This window comes from Vanessa tameamea, chromosome 18, assembly GCF_037043105.1.
Source record: "Vanessa tameamea isolate UH-Manoa-2023 chromosome 18, ilVanTame1 primary haplotype, whole genome shotgun sequence".
In the NCBI taxonomy this organism is placed as follows: Eukaryota; Metazoa; Arthropoda; class Insecta; order Lepidoptera; family Nymphalidae; genus Vanessa; species Vanessa tameamea.
In genome coordinates this window covers 4,816,922-4,843,118 of record NC_087326.1, presented here as the reverse complement: position 1 = coordinate 4,843,118, position 26,197 = coordinate 4,816,922, and the positions used below count along the sequence as shown (strand labels likewise).

The 26,197-nt window shown below is 32.9% G+C and overlaps 1 protein-coding gene across 3 annotated transcripts in view; it reads left to right on the top strand.

Annotated features, from left to right (window-relative positions):
- The window catches only part of Src42a (Src oncogene at 42A), a 62,507-nt gene that overhangs the window by 4,211 nt on the left and 32,099 nt on the right, over nucleotides 1-26,197 (top strand). The window contains exon 1 of one of the 3 annotated variants that reach the window (XM_026638220.2): nucleotides 20,679-22,480. The exons of 1 other annotated variant lie outside the window; for it this stretch is intronic. In XM_026638220.2, coding sequence (XP_026494005.1) covers nucleotides 20,934-22,480 — 1,547 coding nt within the window. In that variant the 5' untranslated portion in view covers nucleotides 20,679-20,933. Of the gene's footprint in view, nucleotides 1-20,678; nucleotides 22,481-24,302; nucleotides 24,528-26,197 lie in introns of those variants that run through there. One more of the 3 variants, XM_026638233.2, reaches the window with a different exon arrangement.

Below are 26,197 nucleotides of genomic sequence, written 5' to 3'. Positions count from 1 at the left end.
TGGCTAAAATCCTCAAGAAATATTTTTTTATGTCTGTATGTAGAGATTATTGAGCAGTTACATTGACAAATCGTTATTCATTGTACATTATATTTCCATTTAATTAAAAAAAATGTGCTTAATATATAATCAACTGGTTTAAAGCTCGCGTCAGGGGGGCGTACTTACCATTTGCATTCATATCTTCAACCCCACCTTTACCCCTTTGTTTGGGTGAACTTCATAATAACATATATAAGCACAAATTAAGCACATGAACATTCACTGATACGTGCCTGGATTTGAACCTGCAATCGTCGGTTAAGATGCACGCGTTCTAACCACTGGGCAATCTCGTCATTAATAATATTAGTATAAATTAACAAAAGGAAACGGCAAAACTGCATCAATATTTCTTTCTTAAATTCCTTTTAAATTAGTTTAGAAAACTTTATGACGTTTCGAATTTTTATCATACAAAAGTTACGGAACTTTGGCATCGACGACGAATTGATACAATAATTTTATTCATAGATGCACTTCCTTTTCTTATAATTTACCTGGCGCCGAGTTTTAGAGGCTCATTAATTTTATAGCATTCTTTAGATATTTACAAACTCGTTATGATAATATTAATTTCATTGAATATAGGATAATGCGAACATCACACGAGCTATTCGTATGTTAAATTTATACTTTTGAAAAGGATATCTTCTAAGAATCATTATAATTTTAAGTTGACAAATATCGTTTAAAACAAGTAGGTTTGAGCATGGCTAGGTATATTTATACTTATGCAATCGTTTGTCCATACTGAGTCTAAAAAGTTGGTATTTGAGACAGGCTTATTTCATAATGTAATCGTCTGATAAGAAGATTTTCTGGAAATTTCGACTCCAAAGGGATCTCCCCCTGGGAAACTTTGTATGGAAACGGAAACTGCGCTATTTGAAATTGGAAATATGAAAATTCGAATCCTTATTTTACCCGTACGAAGTCAGGAAGGCCATTTAGTTATATATATATGAAATTCGTTTACAAGGTTGCAGACCAGGTCATGGGTTCAAATCCCAGGTCGTAGCTCGACAAGGCACTGATCCTGCAGCCGTCCTCTCACCGATCGTGTCTTGTTACTTGGTGCTAGTGCGTTGTCTAAGCCCGCCTGGGTAGGTATCACCCACTCATATATTCTACTATCAAACAGTAATACTTAGTATTGTAGTGTTCTGGTTTGAAAGGTGAGTGAGCCAGTGTAGCTACAGGCACAACGCCCAAGTTTGGTGGTACTTTGGCGATGTATGGAATGCTTAATATTTCTTACATCGCTGATTTCTATGCGCGGTATTAATCACTTATCATCAGATGACCCATTCGCCCGTCTGCCAACCTTTACTATTAAAAAGAAGGAAAAAAATAGTAGTATCCGTGTTCGTGTGCACACTTTTACACTATATTAGTCAGAAACCTCGAATGACCCTCGTAGCTGATTTTGTTAGGAAATCATATTATTCAAGGACTCGAATAAGAAGCTCCTTAAAAATAATTTCTATTAAATACTTATCTTATTTAAAAATCACATAAAAATTGACGTTTCACTTTAAGAACAATTTCCTGTATTCCGATTATCAATTATATTTAATTACTTTTTAAATCGAAGCAATATATAAAAGCACTGCATGTTTTCTAAATTGAAATCGTCCGGAGGTTTTTAGGTCATTCGGTCGGAATGCAAGGGTCGTTAGTATCGAAACATCGATTATGATAAATGAAATTCTCCGTAACGTAACTTATGATGATAAAATAAAATGATGTATCTTTATGCTCATTTTTGTTGCATTTATCTTATAACATACAACATACAACACGGCAGTAACATGTCAACATATTATATGTACGGATGAGATAGAAAGTCGAATTAATAACAATTATCATTGTGTGTACGCATTTAATCGGTTTAATAGCTACAAATTATTTCATACTACAAAGAACGAATTGTCGGTTTCGTCGTGAACTTTTTATCAACGAATAGTTACATTTTTATATACGACAAGCAATATCCGTCGCAGCTTCGTCTGTGCTTCGTTAAAATATATGTAACCTTTTCCAATCAAAGAATTAATAAAATCAAATAAACAACTTGAGAATTCAATTGACGTATTATTGGAGAGATCTTGAAAAATCTTGTGTTCGTTATAGATTCGCAAATTTATATATATGTTTTAATGTGTATTTAGCAAAGTGTAGCGTATTATAAATAAATGTATGATATTCAGGAACCATTTGTAGTGAAGGATATAGAAGAGTTACAAGTTGCATAGTATATCTGTAAATCTAAGGTTTATCTACACTTTTTCTTCAAATGGAGATCCAGAATAGGCTAAAGATATTAGCGCGGGTTCAGCTCCTCAGATTTGACTAGTGCCAGAATCGTATAGTACCGTATGTATTTGCCATGATGATAATGATTGGACTACGTTAGGAAGACCTCCCAAATTTTCCTTACGAAAAAAAGTTTTCTGCTAATGCTTCTTAGCTGCCAAGACATACGGTGCCGTAACGTAACGTAGACATGAAATGCAGGATCAACCCACTCGTTGAAGGTCACTCAAAGTGCTACAAAGCGAGCAATCTATAATTTTTTAGTCTATGAATTTTATCGAAAATAATTAACCCCAAAGTGATTTGATTGCATTTTTCCGTGAATATATCAATCGCCATTATATTATATAATTTGAAACGGTAAAGATTTTGATAGAAAAACATCCTTTGATTTGTATATTTATTCATTCTAATAACTAATACTAATAATTATGAACGAATGGCTACGTGTTCACCGTGCACGAATGACGTTGGTCGTTTTTATAAGAACTAAGGAAGACACGATTCAGAGCTGATGATTTAATGATTTGTAATGTATTTTAGAAGTATGAGCGAACAAAAACGTCCTTTGCAGTTTCCTCTGTCGCCGATAATAATATACATAGTATACATTTCATTGTAACCATATAATTTTTATGCGTAATAAGCGTATCATTAAACCTAAATAATGACAATGAAAGGATATGAAGACGTATCATCAAAGATTCTCTTTAAACATTACAAAAGCTGTTAATAAAGAGAAAGCTATAAATTTTACGAAGTGAGATAATTTGGCACGTTTTGCAATTAGTTTAACAGTTATTTAAAAGATATATATATTGAAATAAAATTCACTTTAGTCTTTTAAATGTTCGCAATGAGTACATTTTATCGTGAATGGAAATATACAGGATGGAAATTTGAGAACGTGCTATAAAACAACCTTAACAGTTGAAGCAGCGGGAAAATGATCTTAAATACATTCATTATATTAACACAAATCTCTTGCGTTCAAGTATTTTGTATTGAATTTTTGTGTAACTTGTTTAGCAGAATAAACATGCAACGGTTTTTTTGTCCCCATGGTTTAAATAAAAAAAAAAACATGAACTTGAATATGTAGAAACCATTCCATATCTGTAAAATAAAATGTTCAGCATTTATACAAACAAATGAAAAACAACAGCAATTTTAGTTAGTTAGACATTAGAATTCTTAGTGTAACTGATAAAATAGTTATTTTAAGCATTACTATATATTCAAAGCTCCCGTGGAATAGTCATTGGTCATCTCTTGCAGACTCGGATCAGCAACATTGGGATTAGGAAGGTTATACAGCTAACAGTACATATTGGATATTTTAATTCAACTGCCCTTAGAGCTATTTAAAGTCCTAAGAGCTCGAGGCTCCCTTCGAGCTGTTTTTAACAAAGATTGTATTACGATGGTATATTTTTTTTTTATAAACAACAATATTATGTATATCCATATAAAATTATGACTTAAAAGCGCTTGCAAGAGCCTACATAAATAAAGTATATTTCTGTGTGGAACATAAATAGATTTTTATCTAAAACCTTAAAATGTATAAAAATCAAAATGAAAAAATATACTTTATTCAATTAGGCTTTTAAAAGCACTTTTGAATCGTAATTTTACAAACTATATTAAGTGAAGCTACCACCAGTTCGGAATGTAGATTCTACCGAGAAGAACCGACAAGAAACTCAGGTGTTGCTTTTTTATATAATCTTGTTTTGAGTACCTAATATGCTTTATTTTTACAAATGATTTGAATTTATAAATCGACAAAGTTAAAAATAATTGCCGAATTTTATTATAGAAACGGAAGTTATCCGTCCGCCCACAGAATTTATTGACTTTGAAATATATAGACAATTGTTATTTTGACTGTATTATGTGTGTCATTGATTTAATTATAAACTTGAGGCTGTCTAAGATATCTATTGTAAATTTCTTTAAGCTTTGTAACACAATTTTCCAGGTAAAATTCTCCTCGAAACATGTTTAGTATATATAAACAGTAAATCAAATAAAACAATAATAACTTGTGGTCATTTCCATTATATTCGTGTGTTGCTAATACAATAGTCAAATGTAAATGTATACCGTTACGCTTAAGACAGGGTATAATATATAAAACGACCTTATTAGTGATTTCTTTACATTGTGTTGTGCATTCGAAAACAATATTATTTGTTTACAAGGCTTTAAAATGTACGTTGAGACAAAGAAGCTGCCTTCAAATAATTAAAACCGCCATGTTCCGCACTTCCACGGTGGCTGTGCAAACAAGGTCGACTCACTTCGACAAATAAATTGGAAATTGTCGATCATCTCGTTCTCTTATTCATCTCTATATTTAAATAAAATCGCTTTTACTTTACTACTATTAATTTATGATTAAATTTCATACTTAAAATCAAATCTAGAATATTTTTGAGCTCTTCGAAATCTTTCTAACATTTAGCTTAATGCATAATATGGGGAACAAAACATAAGGAAAATCAAGTGCATTAAAGTATAAACTATGAAAACTAATACCAGGTGCCGTCTCGGTAAAACCGACGCGCTTACAAGGAAACACTTCCTGATCAAACAAACAAATTGTAAGACAAATATTAAATGGCGAAGTTCCTATACTTTGTATGTGGAGTTCGTGCCGCCTGGATACTTAACTAATAGCTATTCCTGCTGCTTACTTAACGGTGTGCTTGATGACTTGAATAAAACCACCAACAGTACAAACATTTTATGTGTCTTTAGCGTTAGAAAACATAAGATCATTCTCCTCTTAAAAGAGCTTTCGTTTATTGCATTTTCCCATTATATTAACGTGACTCCGTGTCAACGACCATTGTCAAAATAATTTAAGATAACATTAACTCTTCGTTAACAATATCAAATTTTCGAATATATATGAAGTATTGCGATTTTCGTAGCGATAAAATTGATAGTCAATTTTGTATTGTTGAATTTGTATATTATATTTGTAGCTGAATAGTAATTCGATAATCAAGAGCATTTACTGTTTATCATATTGCACCAGGTCGAATTATACGTATACAATAATTTGTATACCAATAAGGCTTGATACACTTAAGACTTTCTTTGTGTCTCTCTTTTGTCTCACTTGCCGGATGTTCAGTGTACATGATTCATTTCTGTTTCTTTTTTCCATAAAAAAACTTCACCTCTTCAAGATAAACTCGATACATGGATTGTGTTTATTCATGGCATGCAAGCGCAATCCTGGATTGACAGGAAGTCAGCCGGTTCGCTGAATCGCACGGTCGCGTCAACCGACATACGACACTTACCAGCGCATTCTGATCAACCATTAGCAATAAACAATTTACATATACTGCGAATACAGCGCTAATTCATACAGTTTGAAATTGGCTTACACGAAAACTATTTATTAATTAGTTCCACAGAACATTCGAGTCGTTGTAATTTCGAAAATTAAAAGATTTGCAAAACTCGATACGGCTAAAAATACTATTCTAATTTTAACCTGAACTGTTGCGAAGTAGCAAAACTTGTATTATGTTGTAAAATAAACTGAGATATCTTATAGCTTATTACACATTGCTGTTTTACATAAATTGCTAATTGAAACACTTTAACGTTCCATAAAAAGTAGTTATATCATAATACAGTTTCTTGCTAAACGTAGGTAACATCACCGGTTCAATTTTTAAACAAATATAATTTTTAAAATACACAATTTTAATCGCTTCTAGAAAAATGTCCTTGAAATATTGTACGCAATGCATACGGGCGCGATTAAAGATGATTACCCACAGGTTATGTTAATTTTTCAATTTATCGACATACTCCCAGAAGCAATAAATATAAACAAAAAAAAACTCAGAGATATATGTTAAGATTTTCTCTGAAGAAATTGTCCTATTTGTAAGGCGTCGAAACGGATGAGCCGAGATGTTCAATTGACCCAACAGGTGATGTGTTGGGTGTGCCTCTAACGGCTTCTTAAAACCCACATTTCCTAGTAAAGATGGCTCGCCACCGGCTGAGAAGACAGGATGCACGAGTTCACCGCCCCGGTCCCGTCCATAACGATCCGTTGTAAACCTGCACTTAGTTAACATAAATTGTCGTTGTAACACCCCTGTACTACATGTATGTTTAAATAACATTTAATAATAATAATTTTCATCTTTAATTTGTTTGGTTTTGCGGCCGCGATCTGTTTAGTCATTACATGTTTGAAACTAATTAGGAAAATAACAGTGAACTTAGATGTTTGCTTGCAATAAAACATACACAATATAAAAAATTACCAGTTCAGCTGCCAGGTACTCAGTTACATACTTAACTTAAACAAATAAATAACAAGTTAGTTAATTACATCATTTGTATTACTGTCTGCGTTAGTAAAGCATTTGACATCAAGTTTTTTTTAATCTCGAAACGTTATATAATCGTCATAAATATGAATTTATAATATATTGGGCCTTTCACAAAACGTCCGATCTCTTAGGAGTATTAAGTGAAGTTGATTTTCTGATCCTATCAAAACTGAGGACATGTAACGCAGACGAGTCTACGCGGTCATTGGCTTGTTGCATAAGCCACGCGTTCACGTGCTAGGGCGGATGATCTACACGTCTAGTGATAAGTGGGGTTCTAGGGCCCTCAAGTTTGATTTAAGAGAGAGCAGTGGCCGAGATCGCATGCAATTAAGGTCACTGCAGACGATGTATCGCGTACGAACGTTGCCCCTATTCACATTCACGACTAGACAAACTGCATATATAGAATTACTTCACTAAATAAACACTTTTACAGGTTAAAAGTTATTACAATGTAATAAAATGATCCGATCGCGTGGAATCTTTTGCACGAAATCACGTAAATTAACAATTACACACGACAAAAAACTTTTCTATCTCATATTAATTAGTACGCTCAAAAATGATAGCAATTTTTTTTTGTTATGAAGCTGATAAAATGCTGGGGAACAGGTAGGTATGTTTCAGCAGTTAAATATATAGTTATCGAATTTAATTCACTTAAGACCCCAATTAATGCTTGAAGCCTTACAAGTAATAATCCGGTTGGCCCGTGGATCCGCCCCGTCGCCACGCAAATGATAGCTTCCCTTCGCTAATGGTCTAAGTGCAGGGGAAAATTCGCATCACACGCGCAGACGAACGATTAAAAACTGCTGGCGCCACTGATGTATTACCCGGTCCGCGTCACGGATGTATTTGCAGTAGAATTATGTTATCAGTATCTGTAATATTGCCTACATTTATAAAATGTAACTTATGATCACTATTTAATAATAATATAGACGATTTCTGTTGATCGTTTTCTTTTTCTTTTTTTTTTGTGATTGAAATCATAGTCAATTTATTATTCTATGGATGTCAATTGTGTGACAAAATCGACAGATGCAAATAAATGTGTATGAATAATTATGTCATTACTCATTCGCAAGATTAAGTAACAAAGAGGCAATAACATAAAATACGATCCATTTCTTGGAGTTATTGGGGAAACGTGATCGTAAACTAGATGAAACGTGACACAAGAAACAATAGAGCACAAAACATTAGTTCAGGCTACAGGCGTCACTAAAAATCTGTACATTATTTATATTATATTGTATAAAGAAAAATATTAACTCATTTCATTGTTTATTATTTTTTTTACACTTGACACGTATTATATAATACCTATTTGCCCTTTGCTATTTTCAAATGTATAAATGTTGCCATATTCGATAAAACTTTACGATGTGTAAATTCAACTTAAAGCTTACAAATCATGCAATTAAAGACAAACCAAACATGTAAAATTTTATATCCGAATTAAATATTTGGTTTTATAATTCATTAAAATATATAATTAGTGTTTTAGTATGCTACCCGCGACAAAGTCCTACATATTCATGAAAGGAATTTTATTTAATTATATTACTGGTAAGATTTAATATAATTGTCTTTACTTTCACGTACGATCCTAGTGGCGCCGATGTCTGTACAGCCTACGATTATTTTTAGATTAGAAATGGGCTCAACCGCTTTACGTAATTGAACAAGTCGCATACGCGGCTGGATCCTGAGCGTTTGCTTCTAAATATAGTCACAGAGGTGGTGTGCAATTATACCTTATTATCGCATGTTTCAACTGGAAGGCAGGCTGCTTCTTGCCACAGTTATTAGTTGCAGTTTCTTTAGAAAGTGTCCAGATGTGACGAAACTGAAACGAGCATGTTGACTTGTTTACAGAATGGACCGGAGAGCAATTTCCCTTGTATTGACGACTTTGTAATGTCGCGTGCGTGCCGTAGCTAACTCCCGGCAGCATTCAACACTCGACCCGTTGTAAACTTTTGTAAATTAGGTCAGTTCCCTTGACAGTAATAATAACATAAATGAAACCTTATAACGTGTGTTTGTAGATTAGTAGATTGTGTAACACACATAATTTTACACCAGGATCCGTTCATTTTAGAAGAATTAAAAAGGTTTATTTTACGTGGTAATATACCAGGTACAAATATTCGGAGAAATGGTATAGATAATATGTAAAGCCACCCACACGCCAAACCGCACGCACCCATGTCATGGTCGATTTTGTGTAGTCAAACGTCAAGACCGTGAAAACAACTTGACACACATTTTATCTGGTACAGACTTACTGGATCGCTGAAGTGCCTGATGGCACTTTCAATTATCACTGCACTGTGAGCGCCCACGTCGATTTTGTTATTGATAATTTTTAACTGCAGTATTTTCACTATGACATTTAATAAATACTTTCACTTATTCCCATTTTTTTTGCTTTGCTTGTATAAATCTACCTTCCGATCTCCAATGCGGCTGTCATTCCGTACATTTTCGCTGTCATTTTATTGACGTAGCTAATCCTAATTACAATTTCAAATATATGACGCATTGCAAATTAGTATGTGATCCGTGGTCGAACAATTTTTTGTTGGCAGCCGCATAATGTAATGCAAAAAAGTCCCGCCAATTATCACGTATCTCGTACTGATCAGATCCTGGTACCGGCGATTGTCCATCACCGTGATGATGTAAAAGGCTTTCAGCGAATCGTACGCGTTGTAAATTTCCGTTGACCCAGATATGATTAGAAACCTCAGCGAACAGTGAAAATAATATTTTTTGCTGTATGCCAATTTTATCGGTAACGAAGCGTCGCATACACGAGATGTGAATGCGACATTCATAAGTGAGAGTTTTGCAATGCCGAAACTGGTATGTGTACCGCAAAACATTCGCGCGTAATTAATTTTTTCTTAGATATTGATACTTCCGGCTTTTCTAAAGCGATCGTTGTTTATTTTAAGTATAAAATGTATTTACATTAACGATTCCTTGTGCAGATAAAAGTTGACGTGTCTTATGTGTCAAACCTATTATATTCCTCTCAATATTATAAATGCTTAAGTTTGCAACTTTTATACTTGTACCGTTACGTGAGATTATAACCCTGAATCGACGAATAGTTTAAGTAATAAGAAGGTTTCGTTTGATATAGATTGCGGTCTGAAAGATCGCATAATGGAGGGTAAAGGGTCTGAATTCTTACTTCGTGCCACCATAATTAGGAACTTATTAAAAGAGTATATACCAAATTTTTAACGACATTCGTTTAGGAATCGTCAATCAAAAAAAAAGCTAGGAAAGCCACTATTTTAATTACATAAGGAGAATTCCGACTGCTTGATAATTGACGCGTCTTAGATCAATTTTACACTGTACTTTCGTAGAGAATTATAAGTTGGAAACTAATCGAGGATTCATCACTTGGAGCCTGAGTCAAAAACAGAAGTCCCTACAATAGCACAAAAACGGTGATTGATTATAAAGAAAGGGTTACCACAGTCTACACAGTCTACGCTTTCCAATTGAACTGAACGAAGTTCTCAAAGAAAGAGATTAGGAAAATCAAAGGTATTACTTTCATAAGAAAACGCGTCGGTTTGCAAGAGTATATTGCTGATTATTTTTGAGGGCTCAACCACTTGTCCTTCTATTCTTCAGTGCAGATTTATCTCCCGAACGACCTTTGCTTCGTTACAAAGATTTAAAAAGGGTATGACATTTTTCAAACGATAATAATCAAATCAATTGAAATATTAATAATAAAATAGTTTTCTTTAGCGCCCTTCCATATTACAGACTTTTGGACATCCTGAACAAATTAATTAATTTGATACAAATCTCTAATCAATTAAAAAATAAAACAGTTATATTTTAAATTTAGGTAAATTCATTTGGATAATTATTTAATAAAGGTCAAGTAAATTCTTGTATTTAATACCTAAGATATGTCATATAAAATATTTTCTAAAACGAGTTGAGTTTATGTTAGATTACAATATGATGTATACAAACATAATTTTATTTTATATCTCTTAAAATCTTAACAGCCAATATTATCTCGTACGGGGCGTTAAATTCATTTTATTATCAATAAATTACGAGACGATCTCAAAACATATTGAGCTCGTTTTATTTAAAAAAGTGAAGTACGTATCATCTAGATAAAATGGTTATTATAACTTGTTTTGACAGGGTTGTCGCATGAAATTTTATAGATTAGTGAAAAGATAATAAATGAATAATAATTTCCGTTTAGAATTTATGATTATAAAAATATTATTTCAATTCAAATTAATTAACGATTCAACCTGATTTTGTCTAGAATATTAATTTAAAAATATATATATAATACGTGAATCTTAGAGTTCTTAGACACCAACTTTATACGAAGCATTAATATGCTATTCGAGTCGAAATTTAAATGTTTAAATTTTTTTTACGTAATACTGTATTGTTAAATAAGCACGAAAGTATTACATGAAAACGTTTACACATTAAATTAGACGCACCTTCTTTTACTGTTTTACATTATTTTTTTTTAAATTATGAAGAAACAATTTAGAACTAAATAAAAGCCTTGAATGGTACAAAGGAAATTAATAACTTGAAGGATGAACTTACCGAAAACTTTGAATGTTTAATTAAACTTTACGTAGGTGAGTTTTGAATAAAACATGCTAGCATTTGTTTCTTACACGAATGAAGTCGTTTGCATGATTGTTTTTATAATTATTTGTTTGTTGCGTATTTGTCGTATATAAAGTGCGAGTTCAGTTCTAATCGCGCACGTCTGAGTCTGTTTCTACATCGCGGAGGAAACGCCTTGCGCGAGCTAGGTCGTTCATCGACCCGCGCTGCTCCGCGGTTAGCGATTGTTTATACACCATTAACCAAACAATGTTTTGCTACTTCGTGACATTCCTTTGTAATCATTTTGAAATGTAGGTTAAGGCTTCTCTTTCATGAAATCTTTTTTAAACGTATTGTTTTCGCCCCGTTTATTACATTATCCTTTGCAAGCGTTCGGCTTTTAGTATTCTGCAACAGATGAAGCTGGGTAATTATCTGATACTATGTTTAGTTATACAGTGTGAATCAAAATGGCGATAATTAGCCTTATATGTATATAAATAAAAACCGCAATCGCAGGACCATCTGATATGTAAAATAATGTTCCACATTCTATGTAATTAATGAAATTTATAAGTTGACCCCTTAGCATGAATAGATACGAGCTAAGCAAACGTTAAATTAAATTACACTGACTACTATCTTTATATTTTGAATTAATAATAAATAAATCATAATTCTATAATAAATTAATTAAATACAGCTAAATATTGGATAAAACAATATTTGATTGATCGCTAATCGTAACTACTTAAAAACTGTGGAAACTTAAGTTTCTCAAACAATACAATATCATATCTATTAACTATGACTCTTTCTTACAATTAATTATTTTAAAATTACCAAGTTTACTTAATATCTAAAATAAAATTATTATATTTTTAGAAAAACTAACTCTAATTTCTTTATTTTGCACTAAAACTATTGTACATCTAAATAAAACTAAAAACGTAAGTACCAATAAAATGTTACAAGTACAACGCTTAAGAACTCAACCCTACCGATAAAAAACACAAATAGACTAAGCGCATTCCCCATTCTATAGCCCATTTTATGAAGCACCAGCGTTTGGGAGCAACAAACTATTCATTAGCGTTTTATTCTTAGAACAGATAGCCTTGGATGTGTTCAATAATTGTCTATTTTCTCTATCGTCTAAAGGCTCTAGCTTCAAGATATACTTTGTTTAGTTTAGCGGAGACATTTTGTGCTTTTTAGTCGTGTTTTAAAGCTCGGACGAGAGAATGCGGTGCGCAGGACATACGTAGGCGCCGTTCAGTCGCGCCGCAACTTTCTACGTGCGCGTCTAGAACGCTCTTAAACCGTAATCTCCAGATTGACGTACTTCGCGAACGTTACGACAGGCAAATTAAACTGCACATTACGTTGCTAATAATTTCCAATTCGCCTTTTAATTGGAATCCCCCAACAGCCAATAATAATTACTTCGGTTTTTGTTATCGAGATTTCTCTCAAAAATTTAGATGGACGCAACAAAAAACAAATATTTTTAAATATTCAGCATTTTTAATTAAATTAAATATTTATTAATAAATTGTGTGTTCCGTCTTATGGATGATTATCGTATATTAACATGTTTTATGTCTCCATCTTCAAAGTTTTTTGAAATAAATGCTCATCAAATATATACTTATGGTGATATTTGTCATTAAAAGGAAATTAAAATCTCATATAATTCAAAAGGTACTGTGATATATGTGTGCACAAAAAATGCAACATACTAGTGTACCTGTTTCTTACATAGCATACAATATCTTCGTAACTTATAAGGTAAAAGTAACTACCTCATTGCTTCAAGGAAATCAATAACTAAATTAGTAAGCTGAATTATCTGTAAACTATAAGTTCTGTACAATCTAGACGCAAGTGTATTTTCCTCTATAAGTAAATACATGATAAAATTGTTTATCATCATAAATATTTTATTACATTCGCACTGCAGTGCGACTTAGTACGTAATTTCTCTTCTTCTGTGCACTATTTCAATAAATGCAAGTATGCTCTTCAGCTTAAATTTAAGCAATTCTCGCAATTATTGAGGATTCTTAGGATAACTAAAAAGACAATTGGCGACCGTGGTCGAGTAGTGTGTACACCGGTTTTCATGCGTACGCCACTCCGAGATCCCGGGTTCGATTCCCACCCGAGTCGATGTAGAAAAAATTCATTAGTTTTCTATGTTGTCTTGGGTCTGGGCGTTTGTGGTACCGACGTTACTTCTGATTTTCCACAACACAAGTGCTTTAACTACTTACATTGGGATCAGAACAATGTATGTGATGTTGTCCAATATAATTAGAAAATATTTTAAAATAAGTACCGTAATTAACCTGTAACCTGTTAATAAATATAGAAGATTCACAGCTTTTCGTGTCGCAGTTCGTTTCAGCTGTTCTTGAAGGAGTTTTAATTCTATCCACAAAGAACATTTATAATTCAGGATTAATTTATGTCATTTCTAGTAGATTTTCTACGATACGTTCATACAGACAAAATAAATGTATTTGATTTACAGACCCGGTCCCGTTACAAATTTATGTAAATCGTATATTTAGAAATTTCTTTAGATATTGCAATGTTAATTTCAAGACTTGTTTTTTGGACATTTAAAGGAGGACTTGCTTTCAATTTCCAACCATTTCAATCAAATACATTCAAGTGTATTTTCTCTTAATTACACTGGCGAATATTTCTCATAAATATGTTTTGAAGTCGTGTCTCGTAAGGTGCAACTGAATTCAATGTTGGTGCTTTTTAGCTCTAAAAGGTTCGAAATGCGAATACTTTTCGATTAGTATCAAAGCGGAAACGTAAGAACTGTGTCTTGAATGGACTTGATAGACGAGTAGGTATTTGTTTACATTAGTCATTTCCTCGTATTCAGTTGTGCCCGCATCGCTGCTACATTTACAATGAATAATGTAGACGCCACTCTATACGCGCTTCGAGTGAAAGAACGTGAAGTCCATTAATTTTTCAGTAACTAAAATATTACAATAGTATAAATACTAAATTAAAAATGTGCCATTTATTCAATGTAAATGCCGCGTAGTTTGTATTGATGTCCGTATATCCTCCCAGAGGATATCACCTGACCGATTTCTGACACGGCAACCATTCATTCGCAAAGGACACTAGCCATCTGCATATACAATATGACCGGGAGAAATGTACACAAACACTATTCCCTCACTCTCATAATGCAATGTGACGTCATGACGCGAAAGAGTTCAGCCGCAGGACCAGCATCAACTCTCAGATTCCGGATTTCCACTAGGATTTTCTTGACAAGAAGCCTAATCATTTTTTATTTGCCCGATTCAGGGTATGCGAGAATTATACAGAACCTTAATAATAATCTTAATAAATAAATAAATAAATAAATAAATAAATAAATAAATAAATAAACCTTCCCAGGTCACTGATGTGCGTGGATAGTACTAAGTATTTTTGTTAATCGTAATAAAACGTGATTATGTCACAACTAAGAAAGCATAGTTCTTGTAGTTCTTAATGACGTTACATACATATTTTTTTCTATGCAAACGGTCTCAGTTTTCTATGCAACTAAATATACTTGTCGACAAAAGAATCTTGTACACTTGAGTATGAAAAAAAAGTTTTTAAAATAAAAATTTGCGAAGAAGAATAAGTTAACAAGCCATAATATAAACATATTATTTAATTTTACAAAATAGGTCTGTATGCTCTAAAAATTAACGAAATTAAAAATAGTGTAAATTATTATTTTCGGTTTCAATTTTTTAAGAAATCCTCGTTAGCCTTGCGACATTCTCATAATCTACCTGGTAGTAAGTGATCACCTTTAGCCATAGACGCTGGCACTGGCCTGACATTGCAAGAAGTATAAACCACTCCATAGTTGATGCGCTGCCAAACATAAGATTTATGATTTTATATCCTTAGGGCCTGTTATTAAACTGATTCGCTCGCTTACGTTTGATACTTGGTGCGAAATATCGCTAAGTGGATGGTACTCATAACGACCGGCTAGAATAGGTACTGATTACTAGAAAAAAATACTGATCGAGCAAATAATAGATAATTCAAACAATTATTGTTAGGTATATCTAGAAAGTTTAAGTAAATACTATTAAGTTTTAAAGTTTCAGTTCTCAATATGTGATGTGATGTGCTTTGATATTAACCAAAAATTTTAAAGGATATAATTTTTATGTAAATTTTACATATTCTACATGAAATATTTATTATATCTTTAAGCCTTTTCGGTGATTGTAATTTAATTTTTGCTAAGAATTCTTGTTAGATGCCACAAATTATGTTTCTTCAAAATATTGAAGTGAATTCCAACTTATAATTTAATTTAAACATTTGTTCGAGTGGATTACAAACCAACGAACGCAAGGAACCGTTTACGGTATAACTAATGACCACTTACAAAAATATATCACAAAAAATATATGCTTATATGTCTAATTTAATAAAAATATCTAGACTCTCATTACAGCGGCTTGTGATTTGTTAAATTGATTAATTGTGTTAATATTTAAATTTTTATTTAAGGCGTGTTGTACTGTATACATCTGCCACCCATATTAAAAAAACCGGCATACGTACAAAAACCAGCATGTATAAAATGGATTAGAAGTATTCGTTCAAGTTACTGAAATACTTCAAATTTATTACTTTTTTATTCTCAAGTTATTTAAAAAAAACTTAAAGTATTTGTATGTCTAAAACAATATCGAACTCACAGAAACAGCAAAACCTGCTGAGAGATATGTAACTATGTAAGACATTGCGTAACTGTTTTTATATATAAAATAATCGTTGTACGGATAACGGAACTCTACCACTCGAATCAATTTGCACTTCATTGGTTTTGAATATTATGAATGAACATCAGCGTCACCGATCATCTGTTTATAATGTAGTTAGACAAGATTCAAATTACGTAATCTTCGATAGTTATTCGTTAAATACGTGTCAAATATTATTATATTATTTTTCATTATTTTTCACTGATTATTGTACCAAATAGTGATCCTAAGCGAATATTCGACTAGTGTTTTTTAATGTTTGCTTTACGAAATAAATCAAATTTAAAAGTTGTAATTAAACACTCGGCAGTAATAACAAGAAGGTTCGGTCGAACGGAACAGTATTAATTGAAAGTGCCATGTTAATGTATGTTGGTAAAAAAGCGAACGTCGCGTATGACTCGCTTAGGCGCCGCCTCCTGGCGCCAATGTCGCCGCGGCCACGGCTTCCACGAAATTAATGTGCTAGTACTGAACGTCATGAATATGCACTGACAGCCACTCAAAGCATCGTTACCACTACCATTTCTTGTCAACAACGAGTAATTCCCGCTGGAAATTGTTTATGTTATACTATTTTCCGGCCGCGGTTTTGGCTGACATTCTTTACAGGAGTTAGGGATAAAAAATAATCTATCCAGTAATTCCAGACTACAACCTATTTCCGTGTTAAATTTCAGATCCGTTCAGTAGTTCTAACATGATTGAGTAACAAACACACATCCATCAAAATTCACGCATTTATCAAATTATTAAGAACTAATTTAACATTCATTAGCACTAATAATCGTTCTCCACTAATGAATTCGTGTCCTAGAGATTTCACGATTCAAAACAGTTGTACATCATACAAATTATATTCTGTAGTCTATACTTCTTTAGTAATATAATAAAGAGGAAAATTTGTTTGTTTATATATAGGTGGTAATCTCCAGAACTAATTAAATTCTAAAAAAAAATCACTGGTAGAAAGCCATATTATTCCTGAGTGCTAAAGGGTGTTCAGTCCTGCTTATATTTATATCATATTATATTGTCTATTGCACCCTTGCGAGGCAGGGGCGGGTCGCTAGTATAAACTATTTTAAAGAATCTTACAGACGTATTTTGTTACTCTGTTTACATTTTAATCTTAAGTTTTCCTTATTATGATCATTGCATTTTAAAAATTAACAGGCACAAAAAATTGTAGGAAACACCTTCGTCATTTAGTTTGACGTACATAAGGTTTCGATTTAAATGAGCTTAAATTTAAAGTTATGAATAAAACGAGTAAAATTGTTAGTCAATCAGAACAGATTACCCTTCCAGATCAGATCTGGTAGGTGACATCGCCATTTCTATAAATATGGGTTGTTAAAAAAGTACTAGCCTGTAATTGTCCCATGGTGGACAAAAGCCTCCTCTCCCTTACATGAGAAAGCTTAGAGCTAATTCCACTACGGGGGTTGGTCCATGGCATAATTTCATTGATATTAAATATGATGAACGAGATATAATATAATCACAAATAAAGCACATGGAAATTCAGTGGTGCTTGCCTGAGTTTGAAAACGCAATCGTAGATATAGAGCTATAGAGATACACTTGTTCTAACCACTTGACCATCTCGACTATACAAGTTATTGTTTTACCTCGTTTTACATTGTATGGAAATACAACTAAATTTAAGTCAATTTTATCTCTTAATATATGTTTGTGCTTGGCGGTGGTCTGAGTATGGCTCCCTCCGTAGTGTTCTTTTTAAAATGTGTTTGATGCAACGAATATAACATCTTTGATACCGTGGTTGAAACCGTTTTGACGGCATATTCCTTATTTTTTTACGGTTATTACGGCGTTGCAGCTGAAAATTATTTGCATTGGCATCCATCATATAGTTAGGTTCATATGCGTCCTTATAAAACCTTAAAAGAAATTAGGAAAAAATCAAATACGTTAAAAATATAGAGGTACACTTTAAAACTATAGCTTAAAGGCATTTAATATGCGTGTTTAGTGTGATCGCATAAAAATATCAGTAGTGCGTATAATAAAAGAGTTATTCGTATTTCGATAAAGATCATTATAATTGCTTCCGATGTATCTCTGTCAAGCTGTCACAGAGTGTGAAGTTTAATCGAAATGACCTACAAAGTCTTTTGGTATTCAGGTTTCAAAGATAAATATGATAAATTTTAAATTTCAAGCACCCTTCAAGTATAATTGACTGATTGTATATAAAAAAATAAGTTGGAATACAAATAAAGTCTACAAATTTCCTTATTTCGGATGAATACTTTTCTAAGCAAATATAGACTGCAAATATAAAAAAATCATTACTGTAGGTTATATGCAATGTGGAAAAAATGCTTTATAATGTATTCATTTGACCATCGGCTTTGTCGCAAGAGTATCAGTTTATTCTATGATTATGACAATTAGGGGGAATGGAATGGCTATCAAATAATTAGATATTAATTGTAAATTAATGATCGATCAATGAATTCTTTAAATGATTGAATATATCAACATTTATTCTCATCGTGCAGTAAAAATAATATAAATATATTATCAAAATGTTTTTCTTTAATTTCAAATAGGACAAAAGGGAAGCTTTAGAGTCCCAAAAAAAAAATTCAATATTGGCTTATAAATGACGAGAATTCTGAGGTAACCCAACCGAATTAATAAATTCCAATTTTTTACAGTTTAAAACACATAATACTTATTTAAAAATGGAAGGTTATTGAAAATTAGCGTATCTAAGATGTTTTTTTTTTCCTGCTGCTGGGTCTTACCAGAATTCTGCTAAACAGAAAGTGTTTCGTCGAAACCGCGATCACGTTATCTGAGGTCGTATTAATGACGTCGTTATTAACACTTATGATGTTACATGATGTATCTACGCCAAGATAAGATAGAAAATGTATTATCTAAATTATTAATAGAGACTACCTTCTAACATAAAATGATACTAGACCATTTTCTTGCTCCGGGATAATTATAACTGCTCTTAACTTGGCGAAAATTAGCTGTGTTTTTTTTTAAAAAAAAAAGCGTGACTAGAGATTAATAATGAAGTAGAACTTTCTCTAAAACACAAGTTGGATTATTATTTGATTAATCTTAGTATCGAAAGAAACTAAGATGTTTTATCTATTTAATAAATTAATTGACCGCCAAAACTCTAAACGGATACGAAATTTGACTCTTGCTGCAATATAAATATATCGTTGGAATTTTTTGACTCATACATTTAAAGTTAACTGCTGAAGGTTGTTAAGATGTGCGTCAATTTAGTTATATATTTTTTTTTCACTTAGATACAAAATAAACGACAATCATTAACTCATTAAACAAACTTTATATTTATACATAACTTATTTACATAATAACATAACATTAATTATTTCCGACTGGTTCCATTTTGTACTTAAGCATAAATGTAATTGAAGGTGCTAAACTATCTATCAAGATGTCATTCCTCGATTTTGACCCATACAAAGGTTGATTAGGCGCTGTATGGATAATTAATACCTGATTTGTCCGTCCCACATACGGGCCACGCATCACAAGCTGCGCCGGCGCCAATCCTAACTGTTGATTGGCATTTGCGCGTGTAATTGCACTTGGCTTGTACATAGTATCCAATTATTTTTACCAATAAATAGAAACAAATGTTCAGTCGCTACATATATTTCAATGTGCAAAATGGAAGTTACCCGTATGTCTAAAATGAAATCATTTTAAATTATTATATCAAATGAATGGCTATATTCAGTAGCAAATTTTTGCCGTCTTCCAGCATCATCGTCAGTTGAAATGATGGTCGGAGATAAGAAATTCGCTCGCATGACGATGCCCATGAACGCAACGCAAAGGGGCCAACACAATGCCGTATAACTGTACCTGACGGGATGTCTGTACATGAGGTGGAAAAGTTACGACTCACCGTCTAATAAATAGCTCATCTTTTAATTAACAAACGGTTTAATGTATTTTTGGAATATTTCATAGATTACAAGCTATAAATTGTAATGAGCGACGTCTGACGATGAATGTAAATAGCTGTTAATCGTTCGGTTACAATAAACGATGTCCGCGGTAGCCGAACGGTTTACTAATTTCCAGCCATCCATTCGTTGCGTCAGTAATGCGAATCTTGAATTGATGTACTTGCATATGTAATGCAAATAATGAAATTTGTCGAAAACGTAACACTTTGATCTGATTTTATTTATCGGTTTTTATATGTTACACTTTATAGTAATATAATCCTTAAACAAAAATTGCTGTTACTAAGACGTGTATATGATTTGTAAAGAATATCAAGATTTGGATTTAATAGGTCAATCTATACCGTTATATAATTGGTTGAAGAAGTGCATTGGATAAAAATTGATGTATGATCGTCAAAGATGGCTTATGCGGTGGCGGGGCGGGCGCGGGTGCGGGCGGCGGTGCTGCGCATGCGACTCTCACCGCCTTATCTCTCGCGACCTCCGCCGCGCCCGGACGCGCACGACTACAGCGCAACGCATCGCTTGCACTTGCGCCGCGCTCGCGCTATGTCGCCCCATATACGTCACAATTATGTGTTTGAATATTTGAATTTTGTTTGTTTCATAGGAGGCTGCAGCCCAGAAAAACGTCAGTGATTTAATTATTTATTATTTTAATTTGTGATATTTAAAAAGTAACTTTTGAAGTAGTTGATCGAGTGTTTTTATTATATAAACTTTATAACACGACGATGGTGTCGGAAGGGGCTCTGCCCGTTGTATGGTGTATGCGCGATAACCAACTTGTGCCTCACCAAGTTTCCGGTGTTAAGTTGCAAGGTGCTGTCACTGGAGCCCATATAGCCGCTGTAACAGACTTTTTACGCATGGTGGCCGGTACTCAAATCATTTTACCGCCCACAGCTGTGCCTGAGAACTACGATAATGACATTAATAAAGAAAAGGAGAACACAACTAGACGTCGCAAGATGTCAATGCAAGTGGAAGTCCCATGTGTTTTCCTCTCCGAGAGTGCACTACAAAAAGCAAAAAGTCGACATAATTCATTAGAAGAAAAACTAATCTTTGAAAATTCTAGTTGTTCTACTACAAGGTATTCGGAAACTGATACACAGTTTTGTATTAGTAAAAAAAGTGAAGAAAAACTCGAAAAAGATATGTATCCCCAAAGAATAACAAGGATAATTGAATTAGATGATTTTAATGCTGATTTAATGAATAAAATAGAAAAAGAACCATTACAAAGAATAACTAGAATAATTGAATTTGAAAATGATAAATTATCTTCGCCATTAAATCATGATGAAGAAATTGAAGTGCCACAAAAAATTACTAGAATTATAGAATTTAATGAAGACAATTCTGTATCTACGCATACAAATAGTTACGAAGATTTTGATAAAGAATGTACGCATAAATTTAATAGAATAGTAGAAAGTGCTAAAGATAATAGTTTTCCTAGTATGGCTAAAATAATAGAAATGGAAAATGAAAAATCAAATGAAAGGAGATTGTCCTTAACCTATGAACGGGAAATTGGTTGCGGGGGAAATGAAAATAATAGCGAAAATCCTATTGTTAAATCTAAACCAATGCAAAGAAGTAGATTTAGTGTAGACTCCTCTTGCTCCGAAAACTCTTATGCTAACATAGAGACTATTAAGAGTTTACAGGATGTGAGACGGGAGGACATTACAGATTTCAGTACAAATCCTGAATCGTTATCTACTTGTAAGCCGATTGTTCGGTCGCGTTTTCGAAGGAAAAAAACATCTGTTTGTTCGATTGGCTCGTCGGACTGTGATGATGAGATAGACGTAATTTTTAAGTCGAAACCAAAATCTAGTCAGTGGGTGAGCTTGGATTGGATACCACCACCACCCAAAGAAGAGCCAGTGATTACACAAGTCTGTGATAAAAATGATTTTATATCAAAATGGATAGCTGAACAGAACTCTCATGATTCGGGCATTGTTCCCGAAGAAAGGAGGAGAAGCCTCCCCCCTAAATCAAATGAAATTTATTTACAAAATATGAGAAGGTTTAGTGATGGTTTACAGATTTGTAAGGAAGACGCAGCGAGTGACTCACCGGCAACAGTAAAATGGAAATGGCATGATATTGTTAAAAGGCATCTTCAATTAGTAAAAAACGACAAAGGCTTTAGAAGACAAAGAGGAAGCTGGATGAGAACTGCACGCCGGCTCTCAGGAACAAATGAAAATAATAAACATGTCGAACTTCCACTAGATACATATATGAAACTCAATACAATGCCGTAAGTTATTTTTTTACAATCATGTACACAATGTTACACCCTACTTATTTTGAAACAACTAACCCACTATAAATATATTTCGGATGCATTGACGCATGTCCATGAAACTAGCCATGACGATCTACTTAGTCAAATCCAAACCTGCTGAACGAGTCAAACATTCAACTTTAACTAGTGGAACTGGTTGCCACTTTTTGGCTTCCACCAGGCCACTTTTTCATGCTAATCATTCATATTGACTATTGTCACATACATTAGTACATACGTTTCCTTACATATTATGTCTTCGTGATTCTTTCCCTTAACGGTACTCAGTTTTCCATTAATTTGTCTAACTGCTTAGCTGTAATTATAGTACTATAAAATTGTACGCCCGTTCAGTAAGTTTTCATATGAGAGCAAATTTATGTATTCGGGTGATGTAAATGAGCATCAGGAAAGATCGTTACTCGGGTCTTTTGATAAGGTGCCGATCGAGAAGTGCGTGTTACGAGAGCTGTCCCGAGCACGCGCTTCCGCAAGGCCGTCTGATTAGAATGCAGGGAGCTCGCGTCCAAGGCTACGTTAGCGCGGTCGGTCGCTGCACCGACGGCAATCTTCCTCTCGGTAGTTCGGCGATTGGAAGTCAGCTCAGGAAGTAACCTATGAAGGTAACGCTCACGAAAACTGTAGTTGACCAGTCGGAAGTAATTGTGATTTAAATTTTGTACGCATCTTTAGTTCGTGATTTTGTTTTATATACTTCCTTAATCCTTTTTGGAATTATCAACACTCGGAATACGCGTTTCATTCAATTCTGAATAGTTAATAAAGTGGAAACCTCTAACTACGGACCGTAATAGGCACGCATAGACAGTACTTATGAAACAATATTTTATATAAGAAATTATTGTTGCCAAGTAATAAAAAAATATATATTTAACCATTTATGATATATATCTGAAGTCCCAACCACTAGAGAGCGCGGAAAGCAGCGGGTGGTGAGGCAAGGTATACGGACGTGCCGGTGTCGGTTTCACTGATCAGCCTTGAGGGATACTCTGGTTGCACAATTGTAAACTTCTGTTCCTATAATAAATATTGATAATGATTACAACTGAATAATATAACGTAAATCACCACATTCCAATGAAATCACAATTAAGAGAACAAAATTTCTTATTCATGCTTACATTAAAACCTTTTTGATGTGGTAGTTCGGGTCAGGGACATATTTCAATGTCATTAATTCTTCCAATCATTTCATTGAACTCTTGTCTATTATTAATGATCTTATCATGTAATTTATTAATATTCTATTCATATGCAACTATCAATATTAAGGTTGTCACTGACTATTATTACTCTAAGTTAATACAATGTCGGTTGATGTTTCTTTATCAAAAAAGCTTGTTTGGTCGTATGATTATCAACAAAGCTATTGTACTAATGAAACGTAAGTACGATTTGAAACAAACAAAATGAATTCACATCGGAAAATGGTCTTGGTATACATAGATTTATACAATTATGTCTATAAAACTGTTCGTGTTCATTCTTATGTAACATATTCAATTGAACAATGTTTCCATAAAAGATCACAACTTTTAGCATTTTGTTTAAGTAAATAAATATTTTATGAGATATATATTTTTTGTATTTGCAAAAATAATATTCTTTCGTATATATTTTATAATACACAAAAAACTTTCAGTAATCACTAATGTCTTATCGATTATTACTATAAGATAAAATAAGTTGATTATATTACTGTGATAACGTCGTTTATCTGATTTGATTACATTCAACAATTGTCATAAATTTATTATATCTCGGACAAAACGACGTGTGTTCGTTTAAAAAACTTACCAGAAATGATCGTTTGTTAATCGCACTTTATATTGTGTAACAGTTGAAATAGACAGTGAACGATCTATCGATTTTTAATATGATATTAATCGAGGTGAAATTTCGTAATGCAATGAGGTTGACAAAAGTAATTTGTGCTACAAATCATGAATACGAATTTTGTATTCGAAACGGAAAGAAAACGCATCTGGAATAAGAAGTGAATATAGTTTGTCCTTTTGCTCTTTTATCACAATGCAGCGTTTATATTGTCTAATAACAACATTAATTGCTTTTGGCTCACTTTCACTGCGGCCAGCACTGATTTGGGTAACATTTCGTGACGTCTCTCAAATTCTCTTTGTCGATTTATTTCTTTTTTTTTTTTGTTGTAAACGTAAATGCTTTCTCGATGTAATATATTATCTGTTGTCAGTTTATAATTGCTTATAATTAAGGAGGTGTAACCGAGACAATATTTTTAAATGTAATTAATTATATTTATCTCCTCTTTCGCGATATTTCATTGTAATATTATACACATGTTAGAAAATGTTTTGTACTTATCGTGAGGTTCAGAGATCTCTTGCGAAAGAACAATGCAAAAGTTTTTATGGTTTGTTTTGTGATTTTATGCGTGCTGCGATCGCTTGCGCTGTGAGCCTTCGTCGATAATAATCATCGTGCACTGATGTTTTCAGGCATTTATTATAAACTATTTTCGTATATAAATCAAGTGGCGTCTACAATTGAAATAATATTATCGTTAATACTATTTTAAGTACCTACTAATAAACTATTATCTTATCAGTATTGTTATCTATTGAAATATAGGTAGATGGACTATATTCGGATATAATTGCTCTTGGAAAAAAAAGGAATTGTTTGTGACGATGTGACTAAAATTTTCGCAGTACCTCCTACTGATGCTTTTGTATTCCGCATCGTCATCATCATGTCCATAACTGAACGAAAACAAATAGCACTAGCCGTTAACGACTCATTGTAAAATTCGCTAACTTATCCATTGAGTTAATAAACTATTAAATCGACCATTTGTAACACTCATTCTTTTCCTGTTTACACCATCTAAATACAATATATACAATGAATTCAAAAATGTACTTTACCAGCCGCCCGTTCTGATTTCGTATAAGTAACATTCATACAAAATTACTCCTCCCTGTCCGTCTCTTAGAGTTGAAGTTTCTTTTAGTTACATTTTTAGTGAATGCTTATATAATAAATAAATTAACCCCATGTTCCAAATTTCAGATTTCTAGACACCGTACTGTATGGGCTGTTCTTTGACAGTCAATCAGAATTTTAGTTATTACGGGTTTATTTTTAGTGATTAAATTATATGGATGAAAATTTTACTTGACACTACTTACCTGAACGTCCTTATTGTAAATTCATAGGATGTCTTGATGTGTATGAATGTTATCCTTATCTGTCACTTCTCTGAATAAGTAACGGACAAACATATATTGCCTGCAAAAATACCGTTTATTTTATTATCTTTAATGGGGTTTTTAGTTCACGCATATCTTTTCAAGTGAATTATTCTTGCTCTAAATATCAGCTCAAATGTATGTTTACATTACCTGTTAGTCAAAAGCGATACGAACATTTATTTCGGAGAAATATCATGGAATATCAGGAATATGAATTTAGAATATAACCTTTTTGGTTGGTATTATTTTTAAAGTTATACAAAGAAAAAACTAGAACTATAAAATCTTATAAAAACTAACACAATTCTATGAAACAATAGATGATAACTTCAATGTATAATTAGTCGTTAGTTTTATTCCTACTAGTTAACTTATTAATCGTTTGATCGTTTGTATATAAACAACGGTACAATCAATTACACGTGCATCGATA